At 48.6% G+C, this 24,502-nt stretch overlaps 1 protein-coding gene across 1 annotated transcript; it reads left to right on the top strand.

The window, feature by feature from the left end:
• Nucleotides 1-36: 36 nt before the first annotated feature.
• On the top strand, nt 37-23,616 carry ube4b (ubiquitination factor E4B, UFD2 homolog). The gene is made up of 27 exons (XM_084461686.1): nt 37-308; nt 1,224-1,443; nt 4,711-4,846; nt 5,070-5,157; nt 5,548-5,689; nt 5,885-6,110; nt 8,859-9,000; nt 10,095-10,195; nt 11,054-11,168; nt 11,408-11,491; nt 11,958-12,014; nt 12,535-12,651; nt 12,742-12,840; nt 13,167-13,280; nt 13,716-13,914; nt 14,771-14,909; nt 15,263-15,362; nt 15,566-15,693; nt 16,135-16,233; nt 16,721-16,956; nt 18,205-18,331; nt 18,487-18,631; nt 19,368-19,502; nt 19,919-20,110; nt 20,821-20,995; nt 21,865-22,011; nt 22,564-23,616. Exons 1-27 carry the CDS (start codon nt 285-287, stop codon nt 22,629-22,631), a joined length of 3,555 nt encoding a protein of 1,184 aa, XP_084317812.1. The 5' UTR covers nt 37-284; the 3' UTR covers nt 22,632-23,616.
• Nucleotides 23,617-24,502: the final 886 nt, after the last annotated feature.

Here is a 24,502-nt window from a genome sequence, read left to right as displayed (position 1 = left end):
ACGTGATACACTATCCAGAATGGCCTCCTTCGTGTTTTGACATACTTTTGTGTTTGTTTCATTCTTGGTAGAAATCGTGTGGATCAATCCATTTAGGGAGGAAAATAGTCTGTTCTGCCTCTTTATTTTTCTTTATTTAACTTTAAGACAATCAAGCCAAACAGTTATTTGCTTAACGAGTTAGCTAGACCATGAATATTTGGTTCTATTAGAAATAGCTGCTGCTAGCTAGCTGGCTGGCTGGCACAATTGTTGTTTAGCCAGTTGGAAATAAAGGAAAAATAATGGAAGAATTGAGTGCCGACGAGGTAAGCTTACAACGGCGATGCTGGTACAAATTACTTTCTGGTGTTGACATGTTTTTTGACAAGGTTGTTGTGTTTTGATTTTGGATGTGTGTCGTAGCTCTTTCGGAGGTGCTACTAGCTCAGCTAATGCTAGTAAGCAAATCTAGCGTGCTAGCTAGCTGAGTCAGTGTCAGTAGCTAGATAGCATTCTTTAGCTAGCTAGTTAGTTTAGATACGCAGTGGATACCCTTTATTTTCGAGATATCCAAATGCCTTCATGTGAATCGCACTTGTTATATATTAAATTATTAGTTTTGGTTGCTTACGTTTATGATAAAGGCTGTTAGCCAAGTAAAGCACCAGGGTTAGCTTGCAGCTTGCAAGACGACTCAGCATAACAGCAGGCCACCATTGTGCCATCAACCCAGTATTGCTAGCACTCGTTACCCTAGGCTAACTTACCCGGCTAGCGCTAGTGCTAGCTGTACACTGTTCCGGACACAGTGCTAGCCGTGTCTGTAAATGTCACTTAATTTCACAATGTATAGCTAGGACGTATCGTATGCTGCGATTATTTGGTGATCAACATTAACGACTAGTCTATCTTAACCAACTATCGTGAGCTGCAGCTTGTTCGAGATCATCAGCAACGACGCTGAATGATTTTTAAAATGTTTCTTTTTGCCGATCGTGACGTTTTCCCTATTGCCTTTAGTTGCCTAGGTTATGCTTTTTGCTTGTCAGTTATGCCTAGTGGCTAGTACTGCTATCACTATACAGCTTTGCAACTAGCTCAACGCATTCGCATTCATGATAACGGGCTACTTGCGAAATGAACCGTTTTGTACTTAGCCAGCTAGTCGTATGTCAACGACTTATTACTGTACTGTTTACTGTGCGTGAACACTCTTCTCCTCTACTAACAACAAATTGCAGATCCGCAGAAGGCGACTGGCCAGACTGGCTGGAGGGCCGACCTCGCAACCCAGCACCCCTCTCAGCACCCCCCTGACGTCCCCACAGAGAGAAACCCCACCAGGGCCCCTTCCCGGGCCCTCCGGGGCCCCTCCGCAGCCCCTGCCACCAGCCGTCGCTAACACTCTTGGGCTCAATGTCCACAGTGTCACCCCTGCCACCTCGCCCATGGGCGCCACTGGTATGAATGCTGCCAATCAAGCCTGGGTCTGAAGCCCACCCCCGCATAGTGTCTAACTTGGCCTTAACACTTAAAATATACACACATATGTATATACTGTTCAGGTTTGCCTTCTTAACAGTCCCTCAATACAAGACATTTTGCTCTGTAGAGTAATATGTTTGAATCTGAGTGCCCTGCTTCTGTTTGTGGGTATTATTGGCGTTTTACATTTTAGGCATTTAGCCGACGCTTTTCTCCAAAGCGACTTAACATTTGTAAGTCATACAAGTATATTTGGCTACAATAAGTGAACTGACTGTACATCCTGGTCATCATCAGTAAAGCCTTCAATAAGTGCTGCCAGTAGTCAGAGTGCTGAAGAGAAGAGGACAAGCAGGGGTTGCATGGGAGAGTTTAGGTAGATTGAACACCAGACAGGCTGCAGACAGGCTGTCCAAAAGTGAGTTGCAGTAGTCAAGGTGGGAGGAGATGACAAGTGCCTGGATCAGGAGTAGTGCTTCTTCTCCTGTGTGGAATGGGCGTATCCTTCGAATGTTGTCTAGAGATAATCTACAGGACCAGGCCATCGCTGTGATTCTGGACACACAGGACATTTGGGGTGCGTTCGTAAATGCGCTCGGAGCGTCCCCGTTCGGAAATTCCGAGTACTGCCCTCTCGGAGCACTCAGAGCGCGCACTGGGTGCTCCGACTGAAAAGGCGGTTTGTCCGAGCGAACGGACCGTTCGTAAATGAACTGATTTCAGAGCGCTCAATGACGTTGACACCCGAACACTCTGAAATCAGAACAGATTCTCTGAGCGCAGTTACGAACGCACCCTTGGTCATCCAGGGTCAGCCCAAGGCTCTTGGCTGCCATGGAGAGGGCCAGGTGGAGCTCAGTAGAGATGGAAAAGCCCTTGACAGGGCAGTCTTTCCAGGGGAGGAAGAGCAGCCTGGTCTTGTCAAGATTGAGCTTCAAGTGGTGGTCAGAGACGTCTTTATTCGTCACAAGACTTGACACCCCAACACACACGTGCAGTGGCCGACGTGAACACACACGCGCACACACACACGCCCTTCCCCCACCGTCTTTCCCCCGAGGGCAGCCAGGAGCAGACAGTAGGTGGGTGCATGAGCCGCACCCAGGACCGATCCTCCTCCGTCTTCGTCGGGGACGGACAGCGCTAGCGGGCTGCTTTTCTGCCCGGGGGATACCCCACTTTGGTACCTGAGAACTCAACTCACCCCCCAGTGCAACACAAGTAGGAATCGAACCCACGACCTTCCCGCTGTGAGGCGAGTGCAATACAGACAGACATCCAAGCTTTATCGTCTATTATGGTCTTTATTGTCTATTAATTGCTTGTACTGTACCTTGTACTATCGCTTTGGTCTGATCAAAGTACCGAAATAGTTTGAAGTGAGACTTGGTACGTTAACTACTGTAAGGTTGACCTTAATTACTGGGAAATATAGTAGAGCAAGCAGCAGCCGCCGGGAATAGAATCGCTTCAGACAGAACCAGACTGACCACGGGCGTGGGACCTACAGGACAGGAAAGTGCATTGTCACTGTAGTGTCCGGCAGCATTGGCCGGAGTTCAGCCGAGGTCATAGGATGAAATTGATAACATTCTCAGCTAGCTGGCCATGGTGGCCAGAGTGTAAGACACTGGCATTTCATATTCATAGTGTAGGGATATTCCTAAACATTGTAGTTGCTTTGCTACCTACATCACGTCACATGGCCTGTGTATTGTATATGTGCAAGTCTATTAAAAAAGATCTAGAATGAGAGCCATTTGAAAAGGCCTTGGTACCTATGCACCCAAAAGCACTCATACTGTACAACAAAAACAACAGAAGTAGCTTATTGTGTGTAGGATAGTGTCCTCATTTGGCATTTGTTCGCCAGGCCCTGCTGTGCAGTGGGAGAAATGCCGCATTCACAAATGCTCTGGAACAGGCGCTATTGATTGACTCATATGTGTGGATGAATACAATGCCAGTCTGATCACATTGTTGCTAACTTCATGACTACTTGCTTTACAACCGAATTTTGTTCAAGTACAAGTTCATTTTGTGTAATGACGTCAGTCACTGATGTTGCACTTTAACTCTTTGAGTGAGAGATTGGAAAATACTGGAATTACAGCTCCCGGTTTCACTTTATTGACAAATATGCAACGTTTCGACCTTTATCAGGCAACCTCCCAGTTCAAAATGACAGGTAGCAGGTATATATATATATATATATATAGGCTGAGAGCCCGTGACATCACTCTTCACATCATCTGTCAGTCAATTTAGGCTAAAATGGTGCTTGCCATCTAGCACAGTTGTAGGCTGCAAATATATGTCTACAAATACATCAACAACGGCAACCTTATATTTACATCAATCTTAATCAATTCAAAGATTAATTCAACCATTATACAATAGGTGAGGGCATATTAGGGAAAAGAGAAGAAGGATACAGAAGAGACTATAGGCTATAAAATGGACTTATCAAAGTGTAAATTTAAAAACAACACAATGCTGACGATTCAGAACACCAAACACCAATTCACAAGAAGGGTTTAATGTCAAATCCTCATTAAGGCCATTAGGTGACATGGTATTGACATGATATCCAGTATGTCTAAAGCTGAAGGAGTTTCCTCTCCAAGTCACCTCCCCTACATGTCTTCTCTATCTTCTCCACTCCTAGGTATCTCAAGGCGCTAACGTTGTGTTTTAAAGTGAGCTGCAACGGGGTTATGTTCATCACCAGCTCTGAGCTACTTTTACTCTTTGCCTTTTTGATTAGACATGCTGTTGCCGTTAGCCTCTATATCCAGGCTTACGGTATATATAAACCACATTTCTCCTGAAGGGCCCATTTCTAATTGCAGGAAAGACACTAGGCTAGGTCTTGCTCCGGTCCTTGGTTGTGAAAGCCACCCGGGTGTACTACTGAAGCTAGAATCCCTTTACTAATAGTTAATAACTGATTTAAAGAGTACTTTTTCGAGGACGATGTATAATTGTAGTAGAATCTGATAGTGGGGTGGTAACTCATGCCCTTTCTTTAGCCAACCTTGCCAACCGACAAACAGCCCTCCATACAGACGAGAGATGAAGAAGTGAGATTTGGGTTTATATTTCTGTCACACTACAACATACAGTACAGAATATACCGTATGTTGTTTTTGGTGTGCTTACTTCTGTGTGTGTGTGTCTGTGCGTGTGTGTCTGTGCGTGTGTGTGTGTGCGTGTGTTTGTGTGTGTGTGTGTGTGTGTCAGGTGTGGCGTACCGCAGTCAGAGCAGCGAGGGCGTGAGCTCCCTGTCCAGCTCCCCCTCTAACAGCCTGGAGACCCAGTCCCAGAGCCTGTCCCGGTCCCAGAGCATGGACATAGATACCGCCTCCTGTGAAAAGAGGTGAGAGAGGACACATGGAGGACAGACGCTCCACAGCTCATATTATTCCGGCCCCTCGGGTCAGCAAGTCCAGGGAAATGAGTTTGTGATCTCTCTCTCTCTCTTTCTCTCTCTCTCTCTCTCTCTCTCTCTCTCTCTCTCTCTCTCTCTCTCTCTCTCTCTCTGTCTCTGTCTCTGTCTCTGTCTCTGTCTCTCTCTCTCTCTCTCTCTCTCTCTCTCTTAGCATGTCCCAGGTGGATGTGGACTCAGGGATAGAGAACATGGAGGTCGAGGACAGCGACCGCAGGGACAAGAGGAACTTGGCTGAAAAGGTAGAGACCCGTTAGGCATGCTTCCATTTCCACTTACTGTCTTCCTAATTGCGTACACTTCCTGATTGCCTACACTTCCTGATTGCATACACTGCGCTTTGATCTGTCGGATCAGTCACTCTCCGAGATCAAAAGCTTCTTAAATTAATGAAGAACTCCCACCGTTAGATTTTGGGAGGCTGCATGAATAACCGCGTTAACCCTCATGATGACGTTCATATTCATACCTATTAATACATATTCATAAGTTTTGACTTTTACACACACACACGGTTTAAGAGCTGCAATGCACAGAGCAGATGCAGCTCCACGTGTTCATGGCGTTCACCCTGCATGTCGTGTGTGTGTGCGTGCGTGTGTGTGTGTGTGTGCGTTGTGCGTTTACCTCAGGAATCTTCTGGCAACTCGGATGTCTCCGAAGAGCAGGCTCTGCAGCTCATCTGTAAGATCCTGCGCGTCTCCTGGAAGGAGCAGGACAGAGACGTCATCTACCTGCCCGCGCTCGCCGTCGAGTTCCACCAGAACCCAAAAGGTACGGCGGGGGTCCGTCGGCGCGCCTCCCGTTTCCTCGGGAGTCCCCCCCCCCCCTCCCCAGAGTCGCAGATGAGCTGAGAGGATCGGCCAGTTAAAAAAAACATACGCAACCTGCGGTTTTCAGCCGGGCCGGTCATGGCGTCGTACGGGCCGGGGAAACCCCCCTGACCCCTCTCTCCCTCTCCTCCCGCAGTTTTCTCGGACTTCAAGGACCTGATCAGCCAGATCCTCATGGAGGTGCTCATGATGTCCACCCAGTCGCGCGTCCACAACCCCTTCGCCAGCCTGACCGCCACGTCTCAGCCCATCGCGGCCGCCAAATCCCCCGACCACCGTCTGACGCTGGTCCAGACGTCCAGTCAGGCCGGCAGCCCCATGGCCCCGTGCGCAGGCTCCTTCGGGGCCGGATCTCTGTCCAGGCAAGTGCCGCGGCCGCCCTCCCTAGCGAAACCCTGACCCGAGCGCCCGCCCTGGTAAATTCACCGGTAGCCGTTACCTTAGACGAGAGTTAAAACGGAAGCCCTGTCGTTCAAATTGTTTTGATTAAGGAACTATTTTGATGTTGTGACTCTTGTATTGAAATAACGGACGCTCGGAGAGCATGAATGTTTCTCAGTGCCTTCAGTGTGATTCGTGGTCTGTCCTTGTTTTGTCGCCCAAGTTGACGGGTGACACTTGCCAACCCCTTTGTCTCACCATGTCGCCCGCAGCCTGTACGGATGTAGCCCGCACCCGCTGTCTCTGAACACCCCCAGGATGAGCTCTCTCCCGATCCCGGCCTCCGCGCCCGCCACCCCCTCCGCGCCGCAGCTCATGGCGCCCCCCAGCCCCACCGCCTGGGCCAACCCCCCCAGGCTCAACCTCAACCCCCCCACCGCCCCGCTCCCCATCTCCCAGCGCTACCGCCCCTACTCCGTCACCTCCCCCTGGGGGGCCCCCACCCCCCTCAGCCCCAGTCCCAGGGGCCCCGCCGGCCTCCCCGGGCCGACCCCTAGTCCGGCGGCCCTCCCCGTGCCCCCCAACACCCCGGCGCCGCCGCCACCCCCACCCCCGCCTGGCCCCACCCCACCTCTCCCCCTCAGCTCCCCCAGACCCCGGCCCCCCTCCTCCATGCCCGTGCCCCTGGTGCCCCCCTCGCCCAGAACAGCCGCCCGAAGAGCTGCCCTCGTTGCCCGGATCCCCTCTAGGTACCCACCTGTGTGACTACGCGTGAACAACCGCCAGCCGTGCTACTAAAACATTAACCTCCTGAACCACCCCTGACAACTTCTCACCTAACTTGGATTTCCTAGAATTGAACAACACACTCAAGAGTCTTGGAATACTTGCTTGTGCTTGCTTGCAAGATCTTAAGGGTCGACTTAATCCGTTTGCAGATGTTTGTGAGTGGATTGTCGGTTAGCTAAGTGTCTTTGACTATCGGTGTGATGAGAGGCAGTGATGATGTCTGGCAACCACAAAAAGACTAGCAAAACCTATGATTTGCTAGACCTGCATGGTTCTTGGAAAAACTCACAGCTTTGCCGTTCACTGGGAACGCCGCGAGGCGCGTCTCCGTGTGAAACGCTCGACCGCCGAGACGCCTGCGCGCGAGTGTGGCACTAACAGTAGTCTCACTATCGAAGCCGTCGTGCGCCGATGTCAGGGGCCAGCTTGGGCCCCGTCATTCCTGCATCCTTTCCTGTCCTCTCAGTGCTCCCTCCCTCCCCCCCACCCCCCCCTTGTCCGTCTCCTCCTTTTGACCCGTGTCCTTCTCCATTTCAGTCTTTTTCCGTGTTTTTCCATTTCCCTTTTGTCTCTCCATCACCCTCCTCCTCCCCTCCTCCTCCTCTGTCCCTCGCTCCCCGCCAGCCCCCTCTCCCTCCTGTTCTTCGCCCTCTCGGACATGTCTCAGGACAGCAGCGACGGGGAGCCCGAGGAGGAGGAGGAGGAGGCGGTGGAGGAGGCGCAGGAGGTGGTGGAGGAGGAGGATTTTGCGCGGGTACAGTTTGGGTCCAGGTACACCACCGCAGCACGGTGTGTGCGCGTGTGTGTGTTCAGTAGCGGAGCCGCATGCCGCAGCGTGTTCAGACAACCACTAACAGCGGCGGGGAAGGGGGGGGGGGGGGGGGGCGGCAGACGGGGAGGCGGGGCTTACCGCCTGTTCGCGGTTGAAGAACTGCTTCCTATCCAGCCGGGAGGATGAATTGTTTTGGCCGAAAACGTTTTCAGTTCTCGTTACTGGTGACCTGATATGGTTTTGAGGAGTGACTCAGATTTAAAAAAAAAAAAAGAAAAAAAAAAGAGCAAAACAAAGAACAGGAAATTGCATTATACCATGTTTTCACAGATTCTCTAAACGTCTTGGGAACAATGAGTTGGGCTAGTTGGCCCTGGGAGTTGTTGTGATTCCACAGTGATTGAGGTTGTAGAGTAGCTCTGGTGTGGTGCAGAGACATATAGCTACAGTATGTGAAAAGAGTCCTGAGGTGATTTCATTTTCTCTGGGAAAGTTCATACGAGGTAACAAATGGTGCATGGGAGCAACTGTTACACCTCTGCAGCAAAGGGGCCCATAAAATCCCGGACTCCGACATTTTAATCAGGTCTTCAATTTGTTTGCTCGGTTGAACACTCCTTAGCCCAGTTAGATGACTAGATGGTTGATGAGTTAGAGGAGTGTATTTCTCAACCTGCTGTGGCACGCTTCCTAAAACTTGTACTTTCAGGCAGAAGCAGTTATCCACACCACGCCTGCTGTGCAATCTGTGGATAAATAACATGACTAACTGTAGGTTACAGCCCGAGGTTTGCAGTGGTGTGAAGCTGCTCACAGGCTACGGTCTGGAAACAGACCACTAACATCGTTGACGTGGGGGGGGGGGCGGACTACTCCAGCTTCAAACAGCCTTCAAAATAGTTAAATGCATGTATTAGCCAGTAGGCTATCAGAGGTTTGGGAGTGTAACGTCCAAAAGCTGCCTTGGGCGTATTTATTTACGAATGCCAACGCTAACAATATCTCTTTTCAGGAGAGCTGGATGCGTCGCTTATTTACCGCACTCCTTCACGGGGACTTTTATCCTCCTTTCTTCCGGTTTCTAACGGACCTGTCCCTCTTTCCCTCTCTCTCCTCCACCTCCGTCTTTCCCTCTCTCTCCTCCACCTCCGTCTTTCCCCCTCTTTAGCCTGGGCGCGTCCGGAGGGGGGATGTCCTGCGACTCGGCCAGCGACCGCTTCGCCATCGAAGCGTGCAAGGAGACGGAGATGCTGAACTACCTCATTGAGCGCTTCGACAGCGTGGGCATGGAGGAGCGGAAGGCGCCCAAGGTAGCCGCCGCCGCGCGCGAGAGCATCTTATGCACAGGAGCACAGGGCGGGAAACATACTTTGAGGATCGAGAACCGCCATTTTAAAAGGCGGTCTGTTTAAAAAAAAAAAAAAAAGAAGAAAGAAAGTGGTGTTTAGCCGACTATTATTTGGTACGGTTCAACCCGTGTCCGCCAGATACCGCGCAATTTCAGTTTCCACGCATATTCGTGAGCAAGTCCATGTCAGCTGTTATTACAATCACTAATTTACGTACGTCAACCTTGTCTCTATTCTCAATAATTTCAGTAACGTTAACTTGTGTGTGAGTCGTGTGTGTCCGCGAGCATGTTTTGATGTTGTCAATCACTTTTACTAGGTGACTGACTCAAACATGCAGCCAGGGGAAAAAGAAAAATGGACACAGATGTTTTTTAGTGAAAGGGCAGCAGAGACAGGTGATACAGGGACACAGGTGAGGTGTTAGTAGCTTAGTAAGTAAGTAAGTAAAACTCTATTTATATAGCACTTTTCACAGCACAGTCACAAAGTGCTTCACAGGTAAAAAAAAAGGGCTGAAGAAATATACGTTCGGCTTGTAGGCCAATACAAAATCGTAGAGTCTATTTCCTTGTCATTGCTTAAAAACAGATCACAAACAAGTAGAAAGTAGAATTTCAGTTTTCTTTAAAATCATTCAAATGTCTTAAGATCTTGGCGCATAACGAAACATGCAACATAGCTGGGCGCCGTTCACTGGGGCGCGGTATTGGGTGGGAACCATCTTAACCATGTCTAGGCCTACGTACGAGATCCAGGGCTGCTGCTGCAGATCCAGTGTGTCTTAACTGCAGGCAAAAGCCTGGTTTGTCTCTTGCACACGTCAATCATTGTATCCTAAGAGAGACTGGCCACGGTTCTGAAACGAGAGAGAGCTCTTCTCACCCCCCCCCGGAGAGACCAAATGATTCAGCAGAATCTGGAGAGGGTTACTGTGACATTGACAGCTCTGATGCCATCACACCTCCCCCCCCCCCCTCTCCTCTTGCTCTCCCTCCCTCTCACCCTCTCTCTCTCTCTCTCTCTCTCTCTCTCTCTCTCTCTCTCTCTCTCAGATTTGCAGCCACCCCAGTGTGAGCCAGCTCCTTAGCAACATTCGCTCCCAGTGTATTTCCCATGCTGCCCTGGTCCTTCAAGGAGCCCTCACCCAGCCCAGGTCTGCTCGTTACCCTGACATCTTGCACTCTCGTTTGTTGTTCTAGCGTCTCGCTTTTCCACTGGGCCTTTCGGAGAAGTTGAGGTCTTTTGTCTGTCCTGTCTGTACCCGAGAGTCACCATAGCAACGGCTGCTTCACCTTGGCTTCACACTCTGTCCACTTTTCGCGCCATCCCCTGCTGGCTAAAATCTATTACACAACATTATTCCGCATTTTCACACTTTTCTTTGTAGCCTGCGCGTTTCGTTTCTTATTCTCTAACCTCTTTTTTGATTCAGGACATTATCACGCTCACAAAATGGCGGCGGCTAGTGTCTTAGAAATTGTAGTTTCACCACCTCACCACCTCCCTCAACCTTTCACATAGCTGTGCTAACCTAATTTATGACAAGATGACCTCCCTTCAGGAGGTCAACACACCTAGACTTTGTCTGGCCTGAATAACCATTCTTTGTTCTATTGTCCCTGCAAGATCTACCGCTCTTTCTCAACTCTTCACCACTGTTGATGACGTATGCCATTTATTATGACGTCTACAGATAGGTTAGCCAATCACATCCCTGGAAGTGTCATACCTGTGTATTGCTTTGAATATAAGGCCGCGCAAGACCAGACTGCGGCACTTCTGCTGGATGCCACTCAATGCCACTCACGTGCGTTATCCTGGAAGTCCTTGCGCTCGTATGTTTTCTCAATAAACCAGACTAAACCTTTTTGAGCGAACCTTGGCAAATCCTTTTTGACTTAAGATCAAATAATTCTTCTACACTAGAATATAACACCACACACGCTACATGCTATAAACCTCTATGCCAGTGTCTTGCGCTGTGTAAAAACGTTCCCGCCTCTTCACACAGGAGAGCCTTGCAGCCGTCCCTGCTTGTGCCCTACATGCTGTGCCGGAACCTTCCGTACGGCTTCATCCAGGAACTGGTCCGCATTACCCACCAGGAGGAGGAGGTCTTCAGACAGGTGGGACGCTCCCATGATGGGTCCAGAACGTACACCACCGCACTCCTCCTGCAAATAACAACCGTAGACACGCTAACGAATTGGGAGCTCGCCCTCTTCAATGTTACCCAATACCAGATGAACCCTATTGTAGAAATTTGTAAATACGCAAATGCGTTTTGTTCCGTCTTTCCATTGACTGTGGTTGTTGTAGATTTTGACCTCCCTGCTGTCCTTAACCGCTCGCCTGTTTGCTTTAGATCTTCGTTCCCATCCTTCAAGGCCTGGCTCTGGCAGTGAAGGAGTGCTCCTTCGACAGCGACAACTTCAAATTCCCCCTCATGGTAAGACGGGGCGTCCGGGTCTGATCTGGCGGAGTGGAAAGAGTAATGTGGCCATGGAGTTTAATGCAGCCTTTTAAATGCCGGCCGGCAGCCGCGCCGACAGGCCGTCTATTTAACCGATAGGGGCCTCCGCTCCGGAGACTAAACGCATAATGGATTGGGCCGAGGCGTCACGTCTGGACCGGGGGCGTTTGTGAGGGTGAATCTCTGTTAGTGTGATGAACTGAGCTATAAACCTTGAGTAGAGCCTGGTACTCTCACCAGGCTAGTCACCACAAAGATGGAATATATATGGATGAAAAAGTAAGCATGTTAAATGTTGTAAAGCGGTTATAAGCCGTTTGGTGGGGTTTGTTTTAGAGGACCGGGTTGGAATATAACTCGGAGGTTTTCTTTGTTCTCTGAGCTGAGCATTCTGGTTTTGCTGTTTTCGACGGATATTTGCGATGTTTATCGTTTTCTGCAGGCATTAGCTGAGCTCTGTGAAATCAAGTATGGAAAGACGCACCCCATATGCAGTTTGGTGAGTGCGCTTTAACAAATGTCCCCGCTATTTAATGTCATTTTAGGCTTATTGAGTTATAACTTGAGTTAACACATTGTCAAAGTGAATGAGCCTTTGTTTCAAACGGCACACGTCAAGTCAGCATCTCATCACAAGTCATCTAGTATTTTGCTTACATTGTATCTATTCGCCCTACATAAGGAAATAGTTATATTGTAGCAGTGTCTTATTTGGAGCTTCTTGGTAGAGGTGAGCTGACCCACTTCACAACTGCAGAGAGGAATGCTGGGTATTTTATTCATTACACTTCCCTCTGCCTCACATTCCTAGAAGAACGGAGAGCCCAAACCCCCCACCCCCCTCACACACAAACACACACACACACTTGTGAATGAGGCCTATGTTTAGACTATATTCCTCATGGCCCTCCAAGGTGTTTGCAGACTTTGCGCCGGCTAGACTTTTCCGGATAGGTGTGTGTGTAGCTTTTATCTTCACTCCTCAAACCTTCTGTCCCACATGTCGCCCCCCCCCCCAGATCACATATCTGCCCCTGTGGTGCCCCAAGCCCCTGAGCCCCGGCTGCGGCCGAGAAGTCCAGAGACTCTCCTACATGGGAGCCTTCTTCAGCCTGTCCGTCTTCGCCGAGGACGATGTGAGGGGCCGCCGCGGCCGACGCACCACACCGAGCGAGTGATTTGTGTTGTGAACGGAGCTTAGTGTAATTTTGCCGTCCGTTCCTCAGACCAAAGTGGGGGACAAGTACTTCTCAGGACCGGCGATCACCATGGAGAACACCCGCGTGGTCAGCCAATCCCTGCAGCACTACCTGGAGTTGGCAAGAGTACGCCACCTTTAACTATCGGGGTTTCTCGTCGTCTCGTAACCAAATACTGTATTATGTCATAGTAACGTTGATATTTATTGTATTTTATTGTATTATATTATATTATATTGCACTGTACTTTAGATTGCTATTCTTGCACTTTGCCTTCAGCACTAGATTATGCTCTTAGTCACTTGTTTTAGAGAGAAGATGCACTTGTGAGTTCTGGCAAGTAGTAGTACATTGGCTCTTCCTACGTTAAATACAATTATTGTTAGTCGCTTTGGATAAAAGCATCTGCTAAATGACTGTAATGTAATAATGTAATATTTTGCCTTTGTCAGGGCGACCTGTTTAAAATCCTCCACAACGTCCTCCTGAACGGAGAGACGAGAGAGGCAGCTCTCAACTACATGGCCGCTGTGGTCAACCGCAATGTGAAGAAAGCCCAGATGCAGGTAAAGGGCAGAGGGATTCAGCAGCTGTGTTCCAATTCCTCCCTATTTATTACAGGAATAGTGGACTAACACTGCGTGTTCGCCATTTGCTTCTAGTGTCTGAATTCTCAGCGGTTAAGTTGATTTGCTATATAGTCAACGATAAAATAACCACAATTCACAGCAATTCCTAGCGAGCAGTTTTTCGTTCACTACACAGGGAAGAGTGATTGAGTTAATGAGATTTCAAATGCAGCCAGTCTGTCTTTAAGCCCCAGGGACAGACACCACATTAATGTTAATTACAGCAATTACAATCAACGATGTCATATTAACAAGGCATCTTAGGCTGAGGTCGGGGAGAGGAATCTTTTTTTTTATTTTTTTTATTTTTTATAAAGTCAAGTTCAAAACGTGAAACGCGTCCTCCCCCTCTCTGTCCCCCTCCCCCCCCAGACGGACGACAAGCTGGTCTCCACGGACGGCTTCATGCTCAACTTCCTGTGGGTGCTGCAGCAGCTGAGCATGAAGATCAAGCTGGAGACGGTGGACCCCCTCTACATCTTCCACCCGCGCTGCCGTCTGCAGGTCAGCACCGAGGAGACGCGGCTGAAGGCCACCATGGAGGAGCTGAAGAGCTGGCTGGCCGAACTACGTGAGTCGGGGGGGCCGTCCTTCCACACCGCAGCCTGGAGTAGCAGCGCTAGTCCATCGATCCGCGAAGGGGAAAAGTGCACGATTTAATAACACAACGTCCCAGCAGCAACATAGGCCTGGCATCTTATTGTAATGTCGGCCTGTAATAGTTTTTATGATAGTCTATACACGTGGAACCCCCAACGGACCACTTTGCTATTGGATGTGTAGCCTAGATGTCTCAAATGCTTTGAGTTGTTTCCGAATGCCTTCCCAGTAGCCATGTGAGACTAGAAGAGCTATGTAGACGGTAATGCTATGTGCTAGACTACGATGCTTGATTACAAAACATCCCCAGAGAGGTTTTCTACCAAGCGCGAATGTATAACTGGTAACCTAGAGACGTGCCGCTTTCTAATGTCTGAACATGTACTGTAACGGCCATGTGGAGACCAGGAGAGACCTGAAGTGCTTCACCCAGCACAGCAGCTACTGTGTTTCCGATGGTTACCTCTCAGCGGTTTCGAGGGTGATTCACTATGTCGGCTCTGCTGATAATTCAGAAGTGGTCCCGTTTTTTGCAGGCGTTTCATGCTACGCTTCTAAACTCAATATTCTCTCCGGCTCTGCCTCACTCCATAGTCCTTTTGGTGTGTTGTTTTCAAGAGGACGTATGCATATCTACACACTTGTTTTCATGACTCGGATCGAATCACAGCAGACGCAAAATTCAACGCAAAATGCTGAATCTAGCTCGGCGCATATCAAGCGTTATGGCCCATCTTTCCTCCCACAAAGTTCAGTTCCCCGCGTCAGCAAAACGTACATGACCTGCCTTCGCAACTTGGGATATTGTGGCTCGTGTTTTTTGACAGAAGACGACCCAAACAAGTTCTCCGAGCCCAAGTTCCCCACAGAGTGTTTCTTCCTGACCCTGCACGCCCACCACCTGTCCATCCTGCCCGGCTGCAGGCGCTACATCCGCAGGCTCCGGGCCATCCGCGAGCTCAACAGGTACACACACACACACACACACACACACACAAACACACTCTCACTCGCTCTGTCTCTCGAACTGGAGTCCTTAGTCCTTGGCGTTTGAGTGTATTGTGGGTGTGTTTGAGTGTGTTGTGGGCGTGTTTGAGTGTATTGTGGGCGTGTTTGTGTGTTGTGGGCGTGTTTGAGTGTATTGTGGGCGTGTTTGAGTGTATTGTGGGCATGTTTGAGTGTATTGTGGGCGTGTTTGAGTGTATTGTGGGCATGTTTGAGTGTATTGTGGGCGTGTTTGAGTGTGTTGTGGGCGTGTTTGAGTGTGTTGTGGGCATGTTTGAGTGTGCTGATCGGCGCCGGCGTGTTTGGTGTTTCAGGACGGTAGAGGAGCTGAAGAACAGCGAGGGTCAGTGGAAGGACTCCCCGCTGGCCAGCCGACACAGAGAGATGCTCAAGAGATGCAAAACTCAGCTGAAGGTTCGTTCCCGATGAACCGGAACGATGACATTGATGTGAACTTTTGAGTGTGACATGATTTTTGTTTTTGCTTCATCCTCGGTCGATTTCTAAATTAGGCCAATTTTTTGTTTCGTCAGAAGTAATATTTCATAACAGGGACCCGGGTGTTGTGTCTGTGCTCGTCATGAAGCATTGTGTGTTTTTTTTTTTTGTCCTGACAGAAACTGGTGCGCGCTAAAGCGTGCGCTGACGCAGGCCTTCTGGACGAGAACCTGTTGCGCAGATGTCTACAGTTCTACAGCATGGTCATTCAGCTCATACTACGCATGGTGGACCCCGCCTTCCCTCAGTGAGTCATCCTCTGATCTGATTGGCTGACCACTGGCTCAGTGGAATGACACTTTCCTTTGCTTGTTTTCTTCCTTTACGTGTTTAACATGCTTTGGACTCAGACCAAACTAATAAAAGAAATAACACTTCATTATTTATTTTATTGCTTTCTATGTTTCACTTGTTTATTATTATTATTGTCGTTTTTGCTATTATATACTATGTATACTTTTTTTTCTTTCAGCTTCTTCTGTATTCAATACTTTGCTATCACTTCTGATGCTGTAACACCCGAATCTCCCCTGGGGATTAATAAAGCTAGTTACGTAATCTTAGTAGTAGTGGCAGTATTAGTTACCTATGTGTCCTACGTCCTGATAGTGTGTACTCATTAGAAAGAGACTGAATGTTTAGTTTATTCGACAGTATGTGGATCATAAACTTTCCTCGTGTTTTGCAGGATGACCTTACCCCTGAATCCAGAGATCCCCAAAAGCTTCGCTGCTCTGCCAGAGTTTTACGTTGAGGATGTGGCCGAGTTCCTGCTTTTCGTTGTGCAGTAAGTGGACTGGTTGAATTCCCACACGTTACTGAATATTCAGCAGTTGACCCCGTTGGGTGGGTTCGAATCCAAGCCCACGCCCTTTGCTGCATGTCTTCCCCTCTCTCTCTCTCTCTCTCTCTCTCTCTCCCACCTTTCCTGTCTGTCCTTTCACTGTCCTATACCTAATAAAGCAGAAATGCCATAAAAATATCTTTAAAAAAAAAAGGTATCCAAAGCGCTTTACAATGAAGGCCTCTCATTCACACATTCACACACACATTCACGCATCAATGGCGGCCAGTTGCCACGCAAGGTGCCAGCCTGCTCATTGCGAGCAACTCGGGTGCTCGGCGTCTCGCCCGAGGACACTTCGACCCGCGGACAGTAGATGCTGGGATTCGAACCGCCGACCCTAAGATCACCGGCCGACCACCCCCCCCCCCTAAAGACGTCTGACTGGCCTCCGTCTCACCTGGCGTCCTCTCCGTCTCTCCCCGTCCAGGTATTCCCCGCAGGTCCTGTACGAGCCGTGCGTCCAGGACATCGTCACCTTCCTGGTGGTGTTCATCTGCAGCCAGAACTACATCAGGAACCCCTACCTGATCGCCAAGCTGGTGGAGGTGCTGTTCGTCACCAACCCGGCCGTGCAGCCGCGCACACAGCGCTTCTCTGAGATGATGGAGAACCACCCGCTGTCCGTCAAACAGCTGGTCCCCGCTCTCATGAAGTTCTACACCGGTGAGGGTCTATAGAGGGAGAGGGTCTATAGAGGGAGAGGGTCTATAGAGGGAGAGGGTCTATAGAGGGAGAGGGTCTATAGAGGGAGAGGGTCTATAGAGGGAGAGGGTCTATAGAGGGAGAGGGTCTATAGAGGGAGAGGGTCTATAGAGGGAGAGGGTCTATAGAGGGAGAGGGTCTATAGAGGGAGAGGGTCTATAGAGGGAGAGGGTCTAGAGAGGGAGAGGGTCTAGAGAGGGAGAGGGTCTAGAGAGGGAGAGGGTCTAGAGAGGGAGAGGGTCTAGAGAGGGTGAGGGTCTAGAGAGGGTGAGGGTCTATAGAGGGAGAGGGTCTATAGAGCGAGAGGGTCTATAGAGGGAGAGGGTCTATAGAGGGAGAGGGTCTATAGAGGGAGAGGGTCTATAGAGGGAGAGGGTCTATAGAGGGTGACGGTCTATAGAGGGAGAGGGTCTATAGAGGGAGAGGGTCTATAGAGGGAGAGGGTCTATAGAGGGAGAGGGTCTATAGAGGGAGAGGGTCTATAGAGGGAGAGGGTCTATAGAGGGAGAGCGTCTATAGAGGGTGAGGGTCTATAGAGGGTGAGGGTCTATAGAGGGTGAGGGTCTATAGAGGGTGAGGGTCTATAGAGGGTGAGGGTCTATAGAGGGTGAGGGTCTATAGAGGGTGAGGGTCTATAGAGGGAGAGGGTCTATAGAGGGAGAGGGTCTATAGAGGGAGAGGGTCTATAGAGGGAGAGCGTCTATAGAGGGAGAGCGTCTATAGAGGGAGAGCGTCTATAGAGGGAGAGCGTCTATAGAGGGTGAGGGTCTATAGAGGGTGAGGGTCTATAGAGGGTGAGGGTCTAGAGAGGGTGGGGGTCTAGAGAGGGTGAGGGTCTATAGAGGGAGAGGGTCTATAGAGGGAGAGGGTCTATAGAGGGAGAGGAGGGAGAGGGTCTATAGAGGGTGAGGGTCTATAGAGGGTGAGGGTCTAGAGAGGGTGAGGGTCTATAGAGGGAGAGGGTCTATAGAGCGAGAGGAGCAGCCGTTAAGGCTGTTTTGAGGGCGTTGATATCCATGTAAATGGGGTTTGTAGTTTTTAAAAACAGGCCCAAGTTTCATTAATCTTTTTGGTGAGGGACACATATACTACAGGTACACTGCTTATGTGAAATTATCTTTAAATTGTGTCATTCAAAGTAGGATGTATGAAATTTAGTTGACCTGTGGCGAACTCTACCAGAGAACTAACCTCCCCTCCCCCCCATAGATGTGGAGCACACCGGTGCCACCAGCGAGTTCTATGACAAGTTCACCATCCGCTACCACATCAGCACCATCTTCAAGAGCCTCTGGCAGAACATCGGCCACCACGGCACCTTCCTGGAGGAGTTCAAGTGAGTCCGGGCACGTTTTCAGTACTCGTTTTCGCGGTCGCGGCCACGTTGACCTACTGGCTTCTCAACGCACAGCATGTCGAACATAGGAAGTCGTGACGGTCGGTGTGTCGTCCCTCTGCGTCATCCCTCTGCGTCATCCCTCTGCCCTATAGCTCCGGGAAGCAGTTTGTCCGCTACATCAACATGCTGATCAACGACACCACCTTCCTATTGGACGAGAGCCTGGAGTCGCTGAAGCGCATCCACGAGATCCAGGAAGAGATGAAGAGCAAGGAGCAGTGGGATCAGCTGCCCAGGGTCAGTAGACTTCCGCAGGACAACGCTAGTTAAAGGCGTAGTATGCTATTTTGGACATTTTGCTTTATTTGCATTTAGCCCTATTTGCATGTATGTTTGACATGAACCTGCCGGTGCCGTGAAAAAACATGGGAAAGAAGCCCGATATCTTCGCAAATATTCATCAAAAATTGTAAAATCCATGGAATAACTTAGTTTAATGTAGATGTAAAGCAACATGACATTGGATCGTTATGACATGCATTTCAGAAAAAAATCGCTATTCACAATGTCGACTGCATTTCATTGTTAGCCGAACTTAACAGCATTTGGACTAGGGCTTTTATATTGGGATTGGGCCTTAATCATACTTCGTCTCAGTATGCTGTCCTATGAAATGTCGGCTATTCGCAAAACCGAACATTGAAACAACAGTTACATTTGAAACAGAACTATTTCGTTGACCGCACTACCACTGTAAACCTCCGCCCCGCGGAGGACTATATCTTTTCTACTATAAACTACTGTAAACAGAGTGGACGTTTATTACTTATCCTTCAACCCATGTATGGGATGTATAGAGTTAGACATAAGTGCTTGTTGAGCATGGTAGGCAACAGTAATGTAGGAGGAAGTTGTTCTGGGCACGGTGGCCATGCACCAAATCCTCTTGCGAGTCTACACGTGACCTCAACTCCTAGTAGTGTTTCTGGACCGAACCATTACTGGACCGAATCATTACTGTGTCTCGTCACAGGAGCAGCAGACTAGCCGGCAGTCCCAGCTGACCCAGGACGAGCGGGTGTCGCGCTCCTACCTGGCCCTGGCTACAGAGACCGTCGACATGTTCCACATCCTCACCAAGCAGGTCCAGAAGCCCTTCCTCAGGCCCGTGAGTACAGTTCAGACGAGACTACACGTAAACAGTCCATAAGTCTACAGAGAAATGCTTGTGTCCAATCAGATGCTCGAAACAGAACGAATATCACCTATTAGCAAACAAAACATGTTCAGTCACAATTATACTGTTAAAACTAAGATGCCTGGATAATAAAATATGTTTTCCAACGGATATATTTGACGAAAGTAGATTAATAAGCAAGCCGCTTTTCTTTGCTAACTCAGAGCGGGGAGAGCAATGAACGCACGTTTGCATTTCACATGAACGCAATCTGTTCGTGGACTACAAGAACGCGTCATTGCCGTGAAATACTTGAACGCTGGATCCATAAACCATGGAGAAATGCCTGTTGGCCTATTTAAAGAGAACCCTTTGTTGAGAACTTTATCCTTCTCTGTGGTTCCCAGGAGCTGGGTCCTCGTCTAGCGGCCATGCTGAACTTTAACCTGCAACAGCTGTGCGGGCCCAAGTGTCGGGATCTGAAGGTGGAGAACCCAGAGAAGTATGGCTTCGAACCCAAGAAGCTCCTGGACCAGCTGACGGACATCTATCTGCAGCTGGACTGCGCCCGCTTTGCCAAGGCCATCGCAGATGACCAGGTGGGCAGAAATGAGCCTTTCCAACCTGTAAATCATCATCATCATCATCATCGTCGTTGCAACAGGAAATACTTCACATAACTACTGCCTGCTGCCTGATCGCTACACATCTGTGCAATAACAATAGGTTTGGGTAAAATAGGTTTTGATAGTGAAATGCCTGACGTTGAAAGGTGTATGGACAGAGTGTACTAGCCTGGCGTCGCCAGCTCACTTTCTATTTCTCTCCGCAGATCAGTTTGGATATCTAACCGTTCTAACTGAACCCAATCCAACCGAGATTGGTTTGTGCCAATCACAACCGTTCTATATGGGGCGGGTCTAATATGGGGCGGGTTCAATAAGATGACGGAGCAGAGGAGCGCCGTAGAGGCATTTCCGCTGATTGGTTGTAGGTCTATCCAATTGCGTCCAGAGGCATTTTGATCTACGCCCGTTGGTAACGCCCCTTGGGAATCGGAAAGCAAATTCGAGTTTCCAGACCCTTGGCAATTTTGCGAATAGGAGTGTACAGAGAGAGTACAGAGTGCTTCACAAGTAGCGCCATTACGTCCTTCATCATTTGAGAGAATGACTTGGGGATATAAGATGATCCTGATTACCCACACAACAGGACCCCCCCCCCCGCCCGCCATCCCCTCCCTCCCCCCCAAAAAAGGCTGCTTGCTTTCTCCTCAGCCTCACACGATGTTCTCCCTCTCCCTCTCCAGCGGTCGTACAGCCGAGAGCTCTTCGAGGAGGTGATCTCCAAGATGAAGAAGGCGGGCATCAAATCCACCATCGCCATTGAGAAATTCAAGCTGCTATCGGACAAGGTGGAGGAGATCGTCGCCAGGAACTCTCAGTCCGAGATGGACTACAGCGACGCGCCCGACGAGTTCAAAGGCGAGTCTCGCGTGTCCGAGCCATCGGCCCTGCCTGGACAAAACGCTGGGAAGGACCTGTTGATATGTCATGAGGGCCTGGTAGTCGGATCAGTGCTTCACATTTGTCTCTTCAAATAATCAGTGTCAGTGAATGCATTCATCTTCATATTCCCATGGGACACATTAGGCCAGGGCATGTCTAAAGGCTTTTGCTTACAATGGAAAAACTGGAGACTTGAGAAGATGGAACTGACTCTAAATCAGTTCAGGTGGTCAGAGAGTAACCGGAGCGGCCTCTATCGCGGTGGAATTCCAGACATTTTGCGAGGGATTTGTGTGTAATGGAGGTCGTACCGACAGCTTAGACCGGGCTATCCTATGACCACACACTTAATATAATACGGAAGAGGAATGAGACCCACATACTTCCTTTGATTTCCAAATATGCCACCGTGTGCCAGCGCGTGCCAATTGGAGTGTGCCGTGAAAGACACTGCCGTCCAGGGTTAAAAACACCCACACAGTGTATTTATAAACGTGTAGCACATAAAACTCCCTGTGGCAACCGTGCAATGTTTGAATATAGGACACATACGAAAGGTTTACTATCTTAATTGTGGATTTGATTACTTCCTTTCTTGTGGTTCTGGAAAGTGCATGAACTAGGGCATAGGCTAGATCTATAATTCTCGTCTTAAAACGTTCTCTGAATCTCTATCGTGCAGAATATAGGAATGTAGTTATAAAGGCTTATGGAGAATCTATTTCTGCAGTGTAATTTTGAGTGTACAATGTGTGTGTGTGTGTGTGTGTGCGTGTGTGTGCGTGTGTGTGTCTGTGTGTGTGTGTGTGTGTGTGTGTGTGTGTGTGTGTGTGTGTGTTTTCCAGACCCTCTAATGGACACCCTGATGAGTGACCCTGTGATCCTGCCCTCTGGGAACATCATGGATCGCTCCATCATCCTGCGCCACCTTCTCAACTCTCCCACCGACCCCTTCAACCGACAGCCGCTCACCGAGAGCATGCTGGAGTCAGGTACCGTCAGCACACACACACACACACACACACACACACTAACACCAACAACAACTATGCTTTATATCACCTTTTAAGTGGGAATGTGCAGCCCAACCAAACAAACCCAGAAAAAATAGGTTTTGATCACCTGTGCTCCTCTTGGGTGTGAACTAATAGAAGCCCATGTGCTCTCAAAGCCTGTGTTGTGTCCCTACCTTGTTGTCCATCCTGGTGGTGTTTCTGTGCCGGGTCTGTACCCGCCTACCTCCCTGATGATTATTCAGGCCCGTTTAGGTCGCAGAGAACGATGGATTTCTCGAGATCCTGCAACTGATGCCGTTTCGCCAAGCGGAGGTCAATTTACGATCCCTGTCTACTGGACAGGTTTACTGAAAGCGAAATAATGCCCTAACCCATCTCATTCATAATGAAAGGAGGCACTTGAGCGAAAGCGTTCGAGACCTGTGGCGGAGCGAACACGCCCTCGAGAGCGAAGGTAAAGCGGAAACCCAACTCCAAAAAAAAACAGCGTGTACCCACGCACGTTCTCTTGTGTTTGTCCCGTCACAGTCCCCGAGCTGAAGGAGAGGATCCAGGCGTGGATGAGAGAGAAGCAGGGGGGGCGTCTCGGCCAGTGATGCCCCGCCCCCAGCCCTGTGCTCCACTGACCGCCAGTAAGGGATGTTACCAACACGCCTGAATTCAGCACCACCAAGAACAGAAAACATTCAAGACTAAAAAAAGAGAAAGAAACCCGATTTGATTTATCCTTATCCTTTTTTTTCTTGCTCTAAAATGAAACATAATAAAGTTAAGACTTTTAAATGTTTTTTTTTGCTCATGACTTTGTGTATATATCTACATATATACATATATTTAACAGAGTTGATGCACATGATGCTGCAAGGATTACATTCTCACAGCCTACAGGTCAGGCAGCAAGGTGTGTTCGTTTGCTTTATTGACTGTTTATTTTCATTGTTTTGTAAGACTGTCAGCTTCATTAATAATGTTCAATTATGTGAGAGAGAGAGAGGTGGATGGGGACACATTTAAGAATTGGGAACTGGGGAATCCGATAGGATTTTTAGTCGTCCACAATCTATCGTCGCTCATGACCATACCGTTTACAGACTCATGCACAGCTAGTGCTTATTCGCTGACGAGGCTTGGGAAATGAGAATTATGTATTAAAGGTGTAGCTTGAAGTAAACTCACTAGGTTGTCTTGTGAAGAAAACGTCGTCTTGGTTTGAGTACAGTGGGGAGAGAAGCAGCCGTTTACCAGTCTCTATGTGATCCGTTAGTCTCCTTTTTATTTCTCCCTGTTGACTTCGTCGAAAGTGAATTACTTTTTGTGTGCATGGCCTAAAGTGCAGAACATCGCTAAGGACTCATGGACTAACAGACCTCTGGTGGCAGAGCTGAAAGAACAGGAGAGAATGTAATCATCCTTGTAGCATGAGCCCCAGAAATAGGAGCACCCCCCCCCCCCACCCCCAAAAAAGGTTCTTTAAATGACATCTCCCACTTCGTGATGGTCTCTAAGAGAGCCCTGTTCCTAGCCCAGGTTTCTGGCCTCAACTGTACAGGGAATTGCTTCTTTTCCACCTCTCGTTTTGGAAGCCAGGATTTTGAACTGAAATAAACATTGATGCACATCTTCACAGCTAGTGTTTTTTGGGGCAGTGCATTCATTTACTACTAACTGTGATGAGGTGATTGAATCAAAATATATAATATCTTAAAATAACATGAATGTCATTGTTGGCCATAATGACATTGACACAATGACAAAATGAACATAATCAAGGAATGGGCTGAAGTGTTAACAGCTGGTAGATCAAGATAATTTACAGCAAACCAGCAAGTCATAATTTTGGTTTGATCTGCTTAATTTCAAACCTTTTTTACATTACTACAGCATGCAAAACCTTCACTAACTGTGAAGGCTACTGGGTGTAAATTGCTTCATGACATTCTATAATAGACTAGCTATTTTCCCAGAGACCAATTTGGATATAAACATACAGTAATTACAATGATGCCATTTACAAAGTCCATTGTAATACGCTTGCATAACAATATAGCCCACAACAAAGGGTCGGTAAGAGTTTTCACTTAAATGCCATTGAGACTGGCTCATTTAAAGGAGTAGTAAAGGGAAAATGCATGTTTAGCCCTGTTTTAAGGTTACTTATGATCATATACAATGGTTCAGATCAAAACGTTGACAAAACTAGCACTTTTGAGAAAGTCTGATAATTGCTCTACCACCGTTTTGGTCATACAATGGATGTGGGTGGGCACCGTGAAAAATCATTCAAAAAACATGTTAAACTCTCAATTTCAAAGACAAGAAACTCACCGAGGGGTTAGTTGGCGTTCTGACATATAATTCGCCATAACGTAAGATTCTAGTTCATCTGGAAAGGCTTTTTTAAATATTTAGGATAGAACTATTTAGTCGCAGCACATACGTGTGTAAACCTCCGCAAACTAGGTAGCCT

Source organism: Borostomias antarcticus (genome assembly GCF_949987555.1).
Source record: "Borostomias antarcticus genome assembly, chromosome: 3".
In the NCBI taxonomy this organism is placed as follows: Eukaryota; Metazoa; Chordata; class Actinopteri; order Stomiiformes; family Stomiidae; genus Borostomias; species Borostomias antarcticus.
This window is presented reverse-complemented; position numbering and strand designations above follow the sequence as displayed.

Bases quoted from the DNA above. Each gene is read 5' to 3' on its own strand.
- ube4b (XM_084461686.1), top strand. From the start codon at position 285: ATGGAAGAATTGAGTGCCGACGAG. The intron at 4,847-5,069 runs GTGAGAGAGGAC...TCTCTCTCTTAG, and splicing joins ACCGCCTCCTGTGAAAAGAG to CATGTCCCAGGTGGATGTGG. The intron at 20,111-20,820 runs GTGGGCAGAAAT...CTCCCTCTCCAG, and splicing joins AGGCCATCGCAGATGACCAG to CGGTCGTACAGCCGAGAGCT.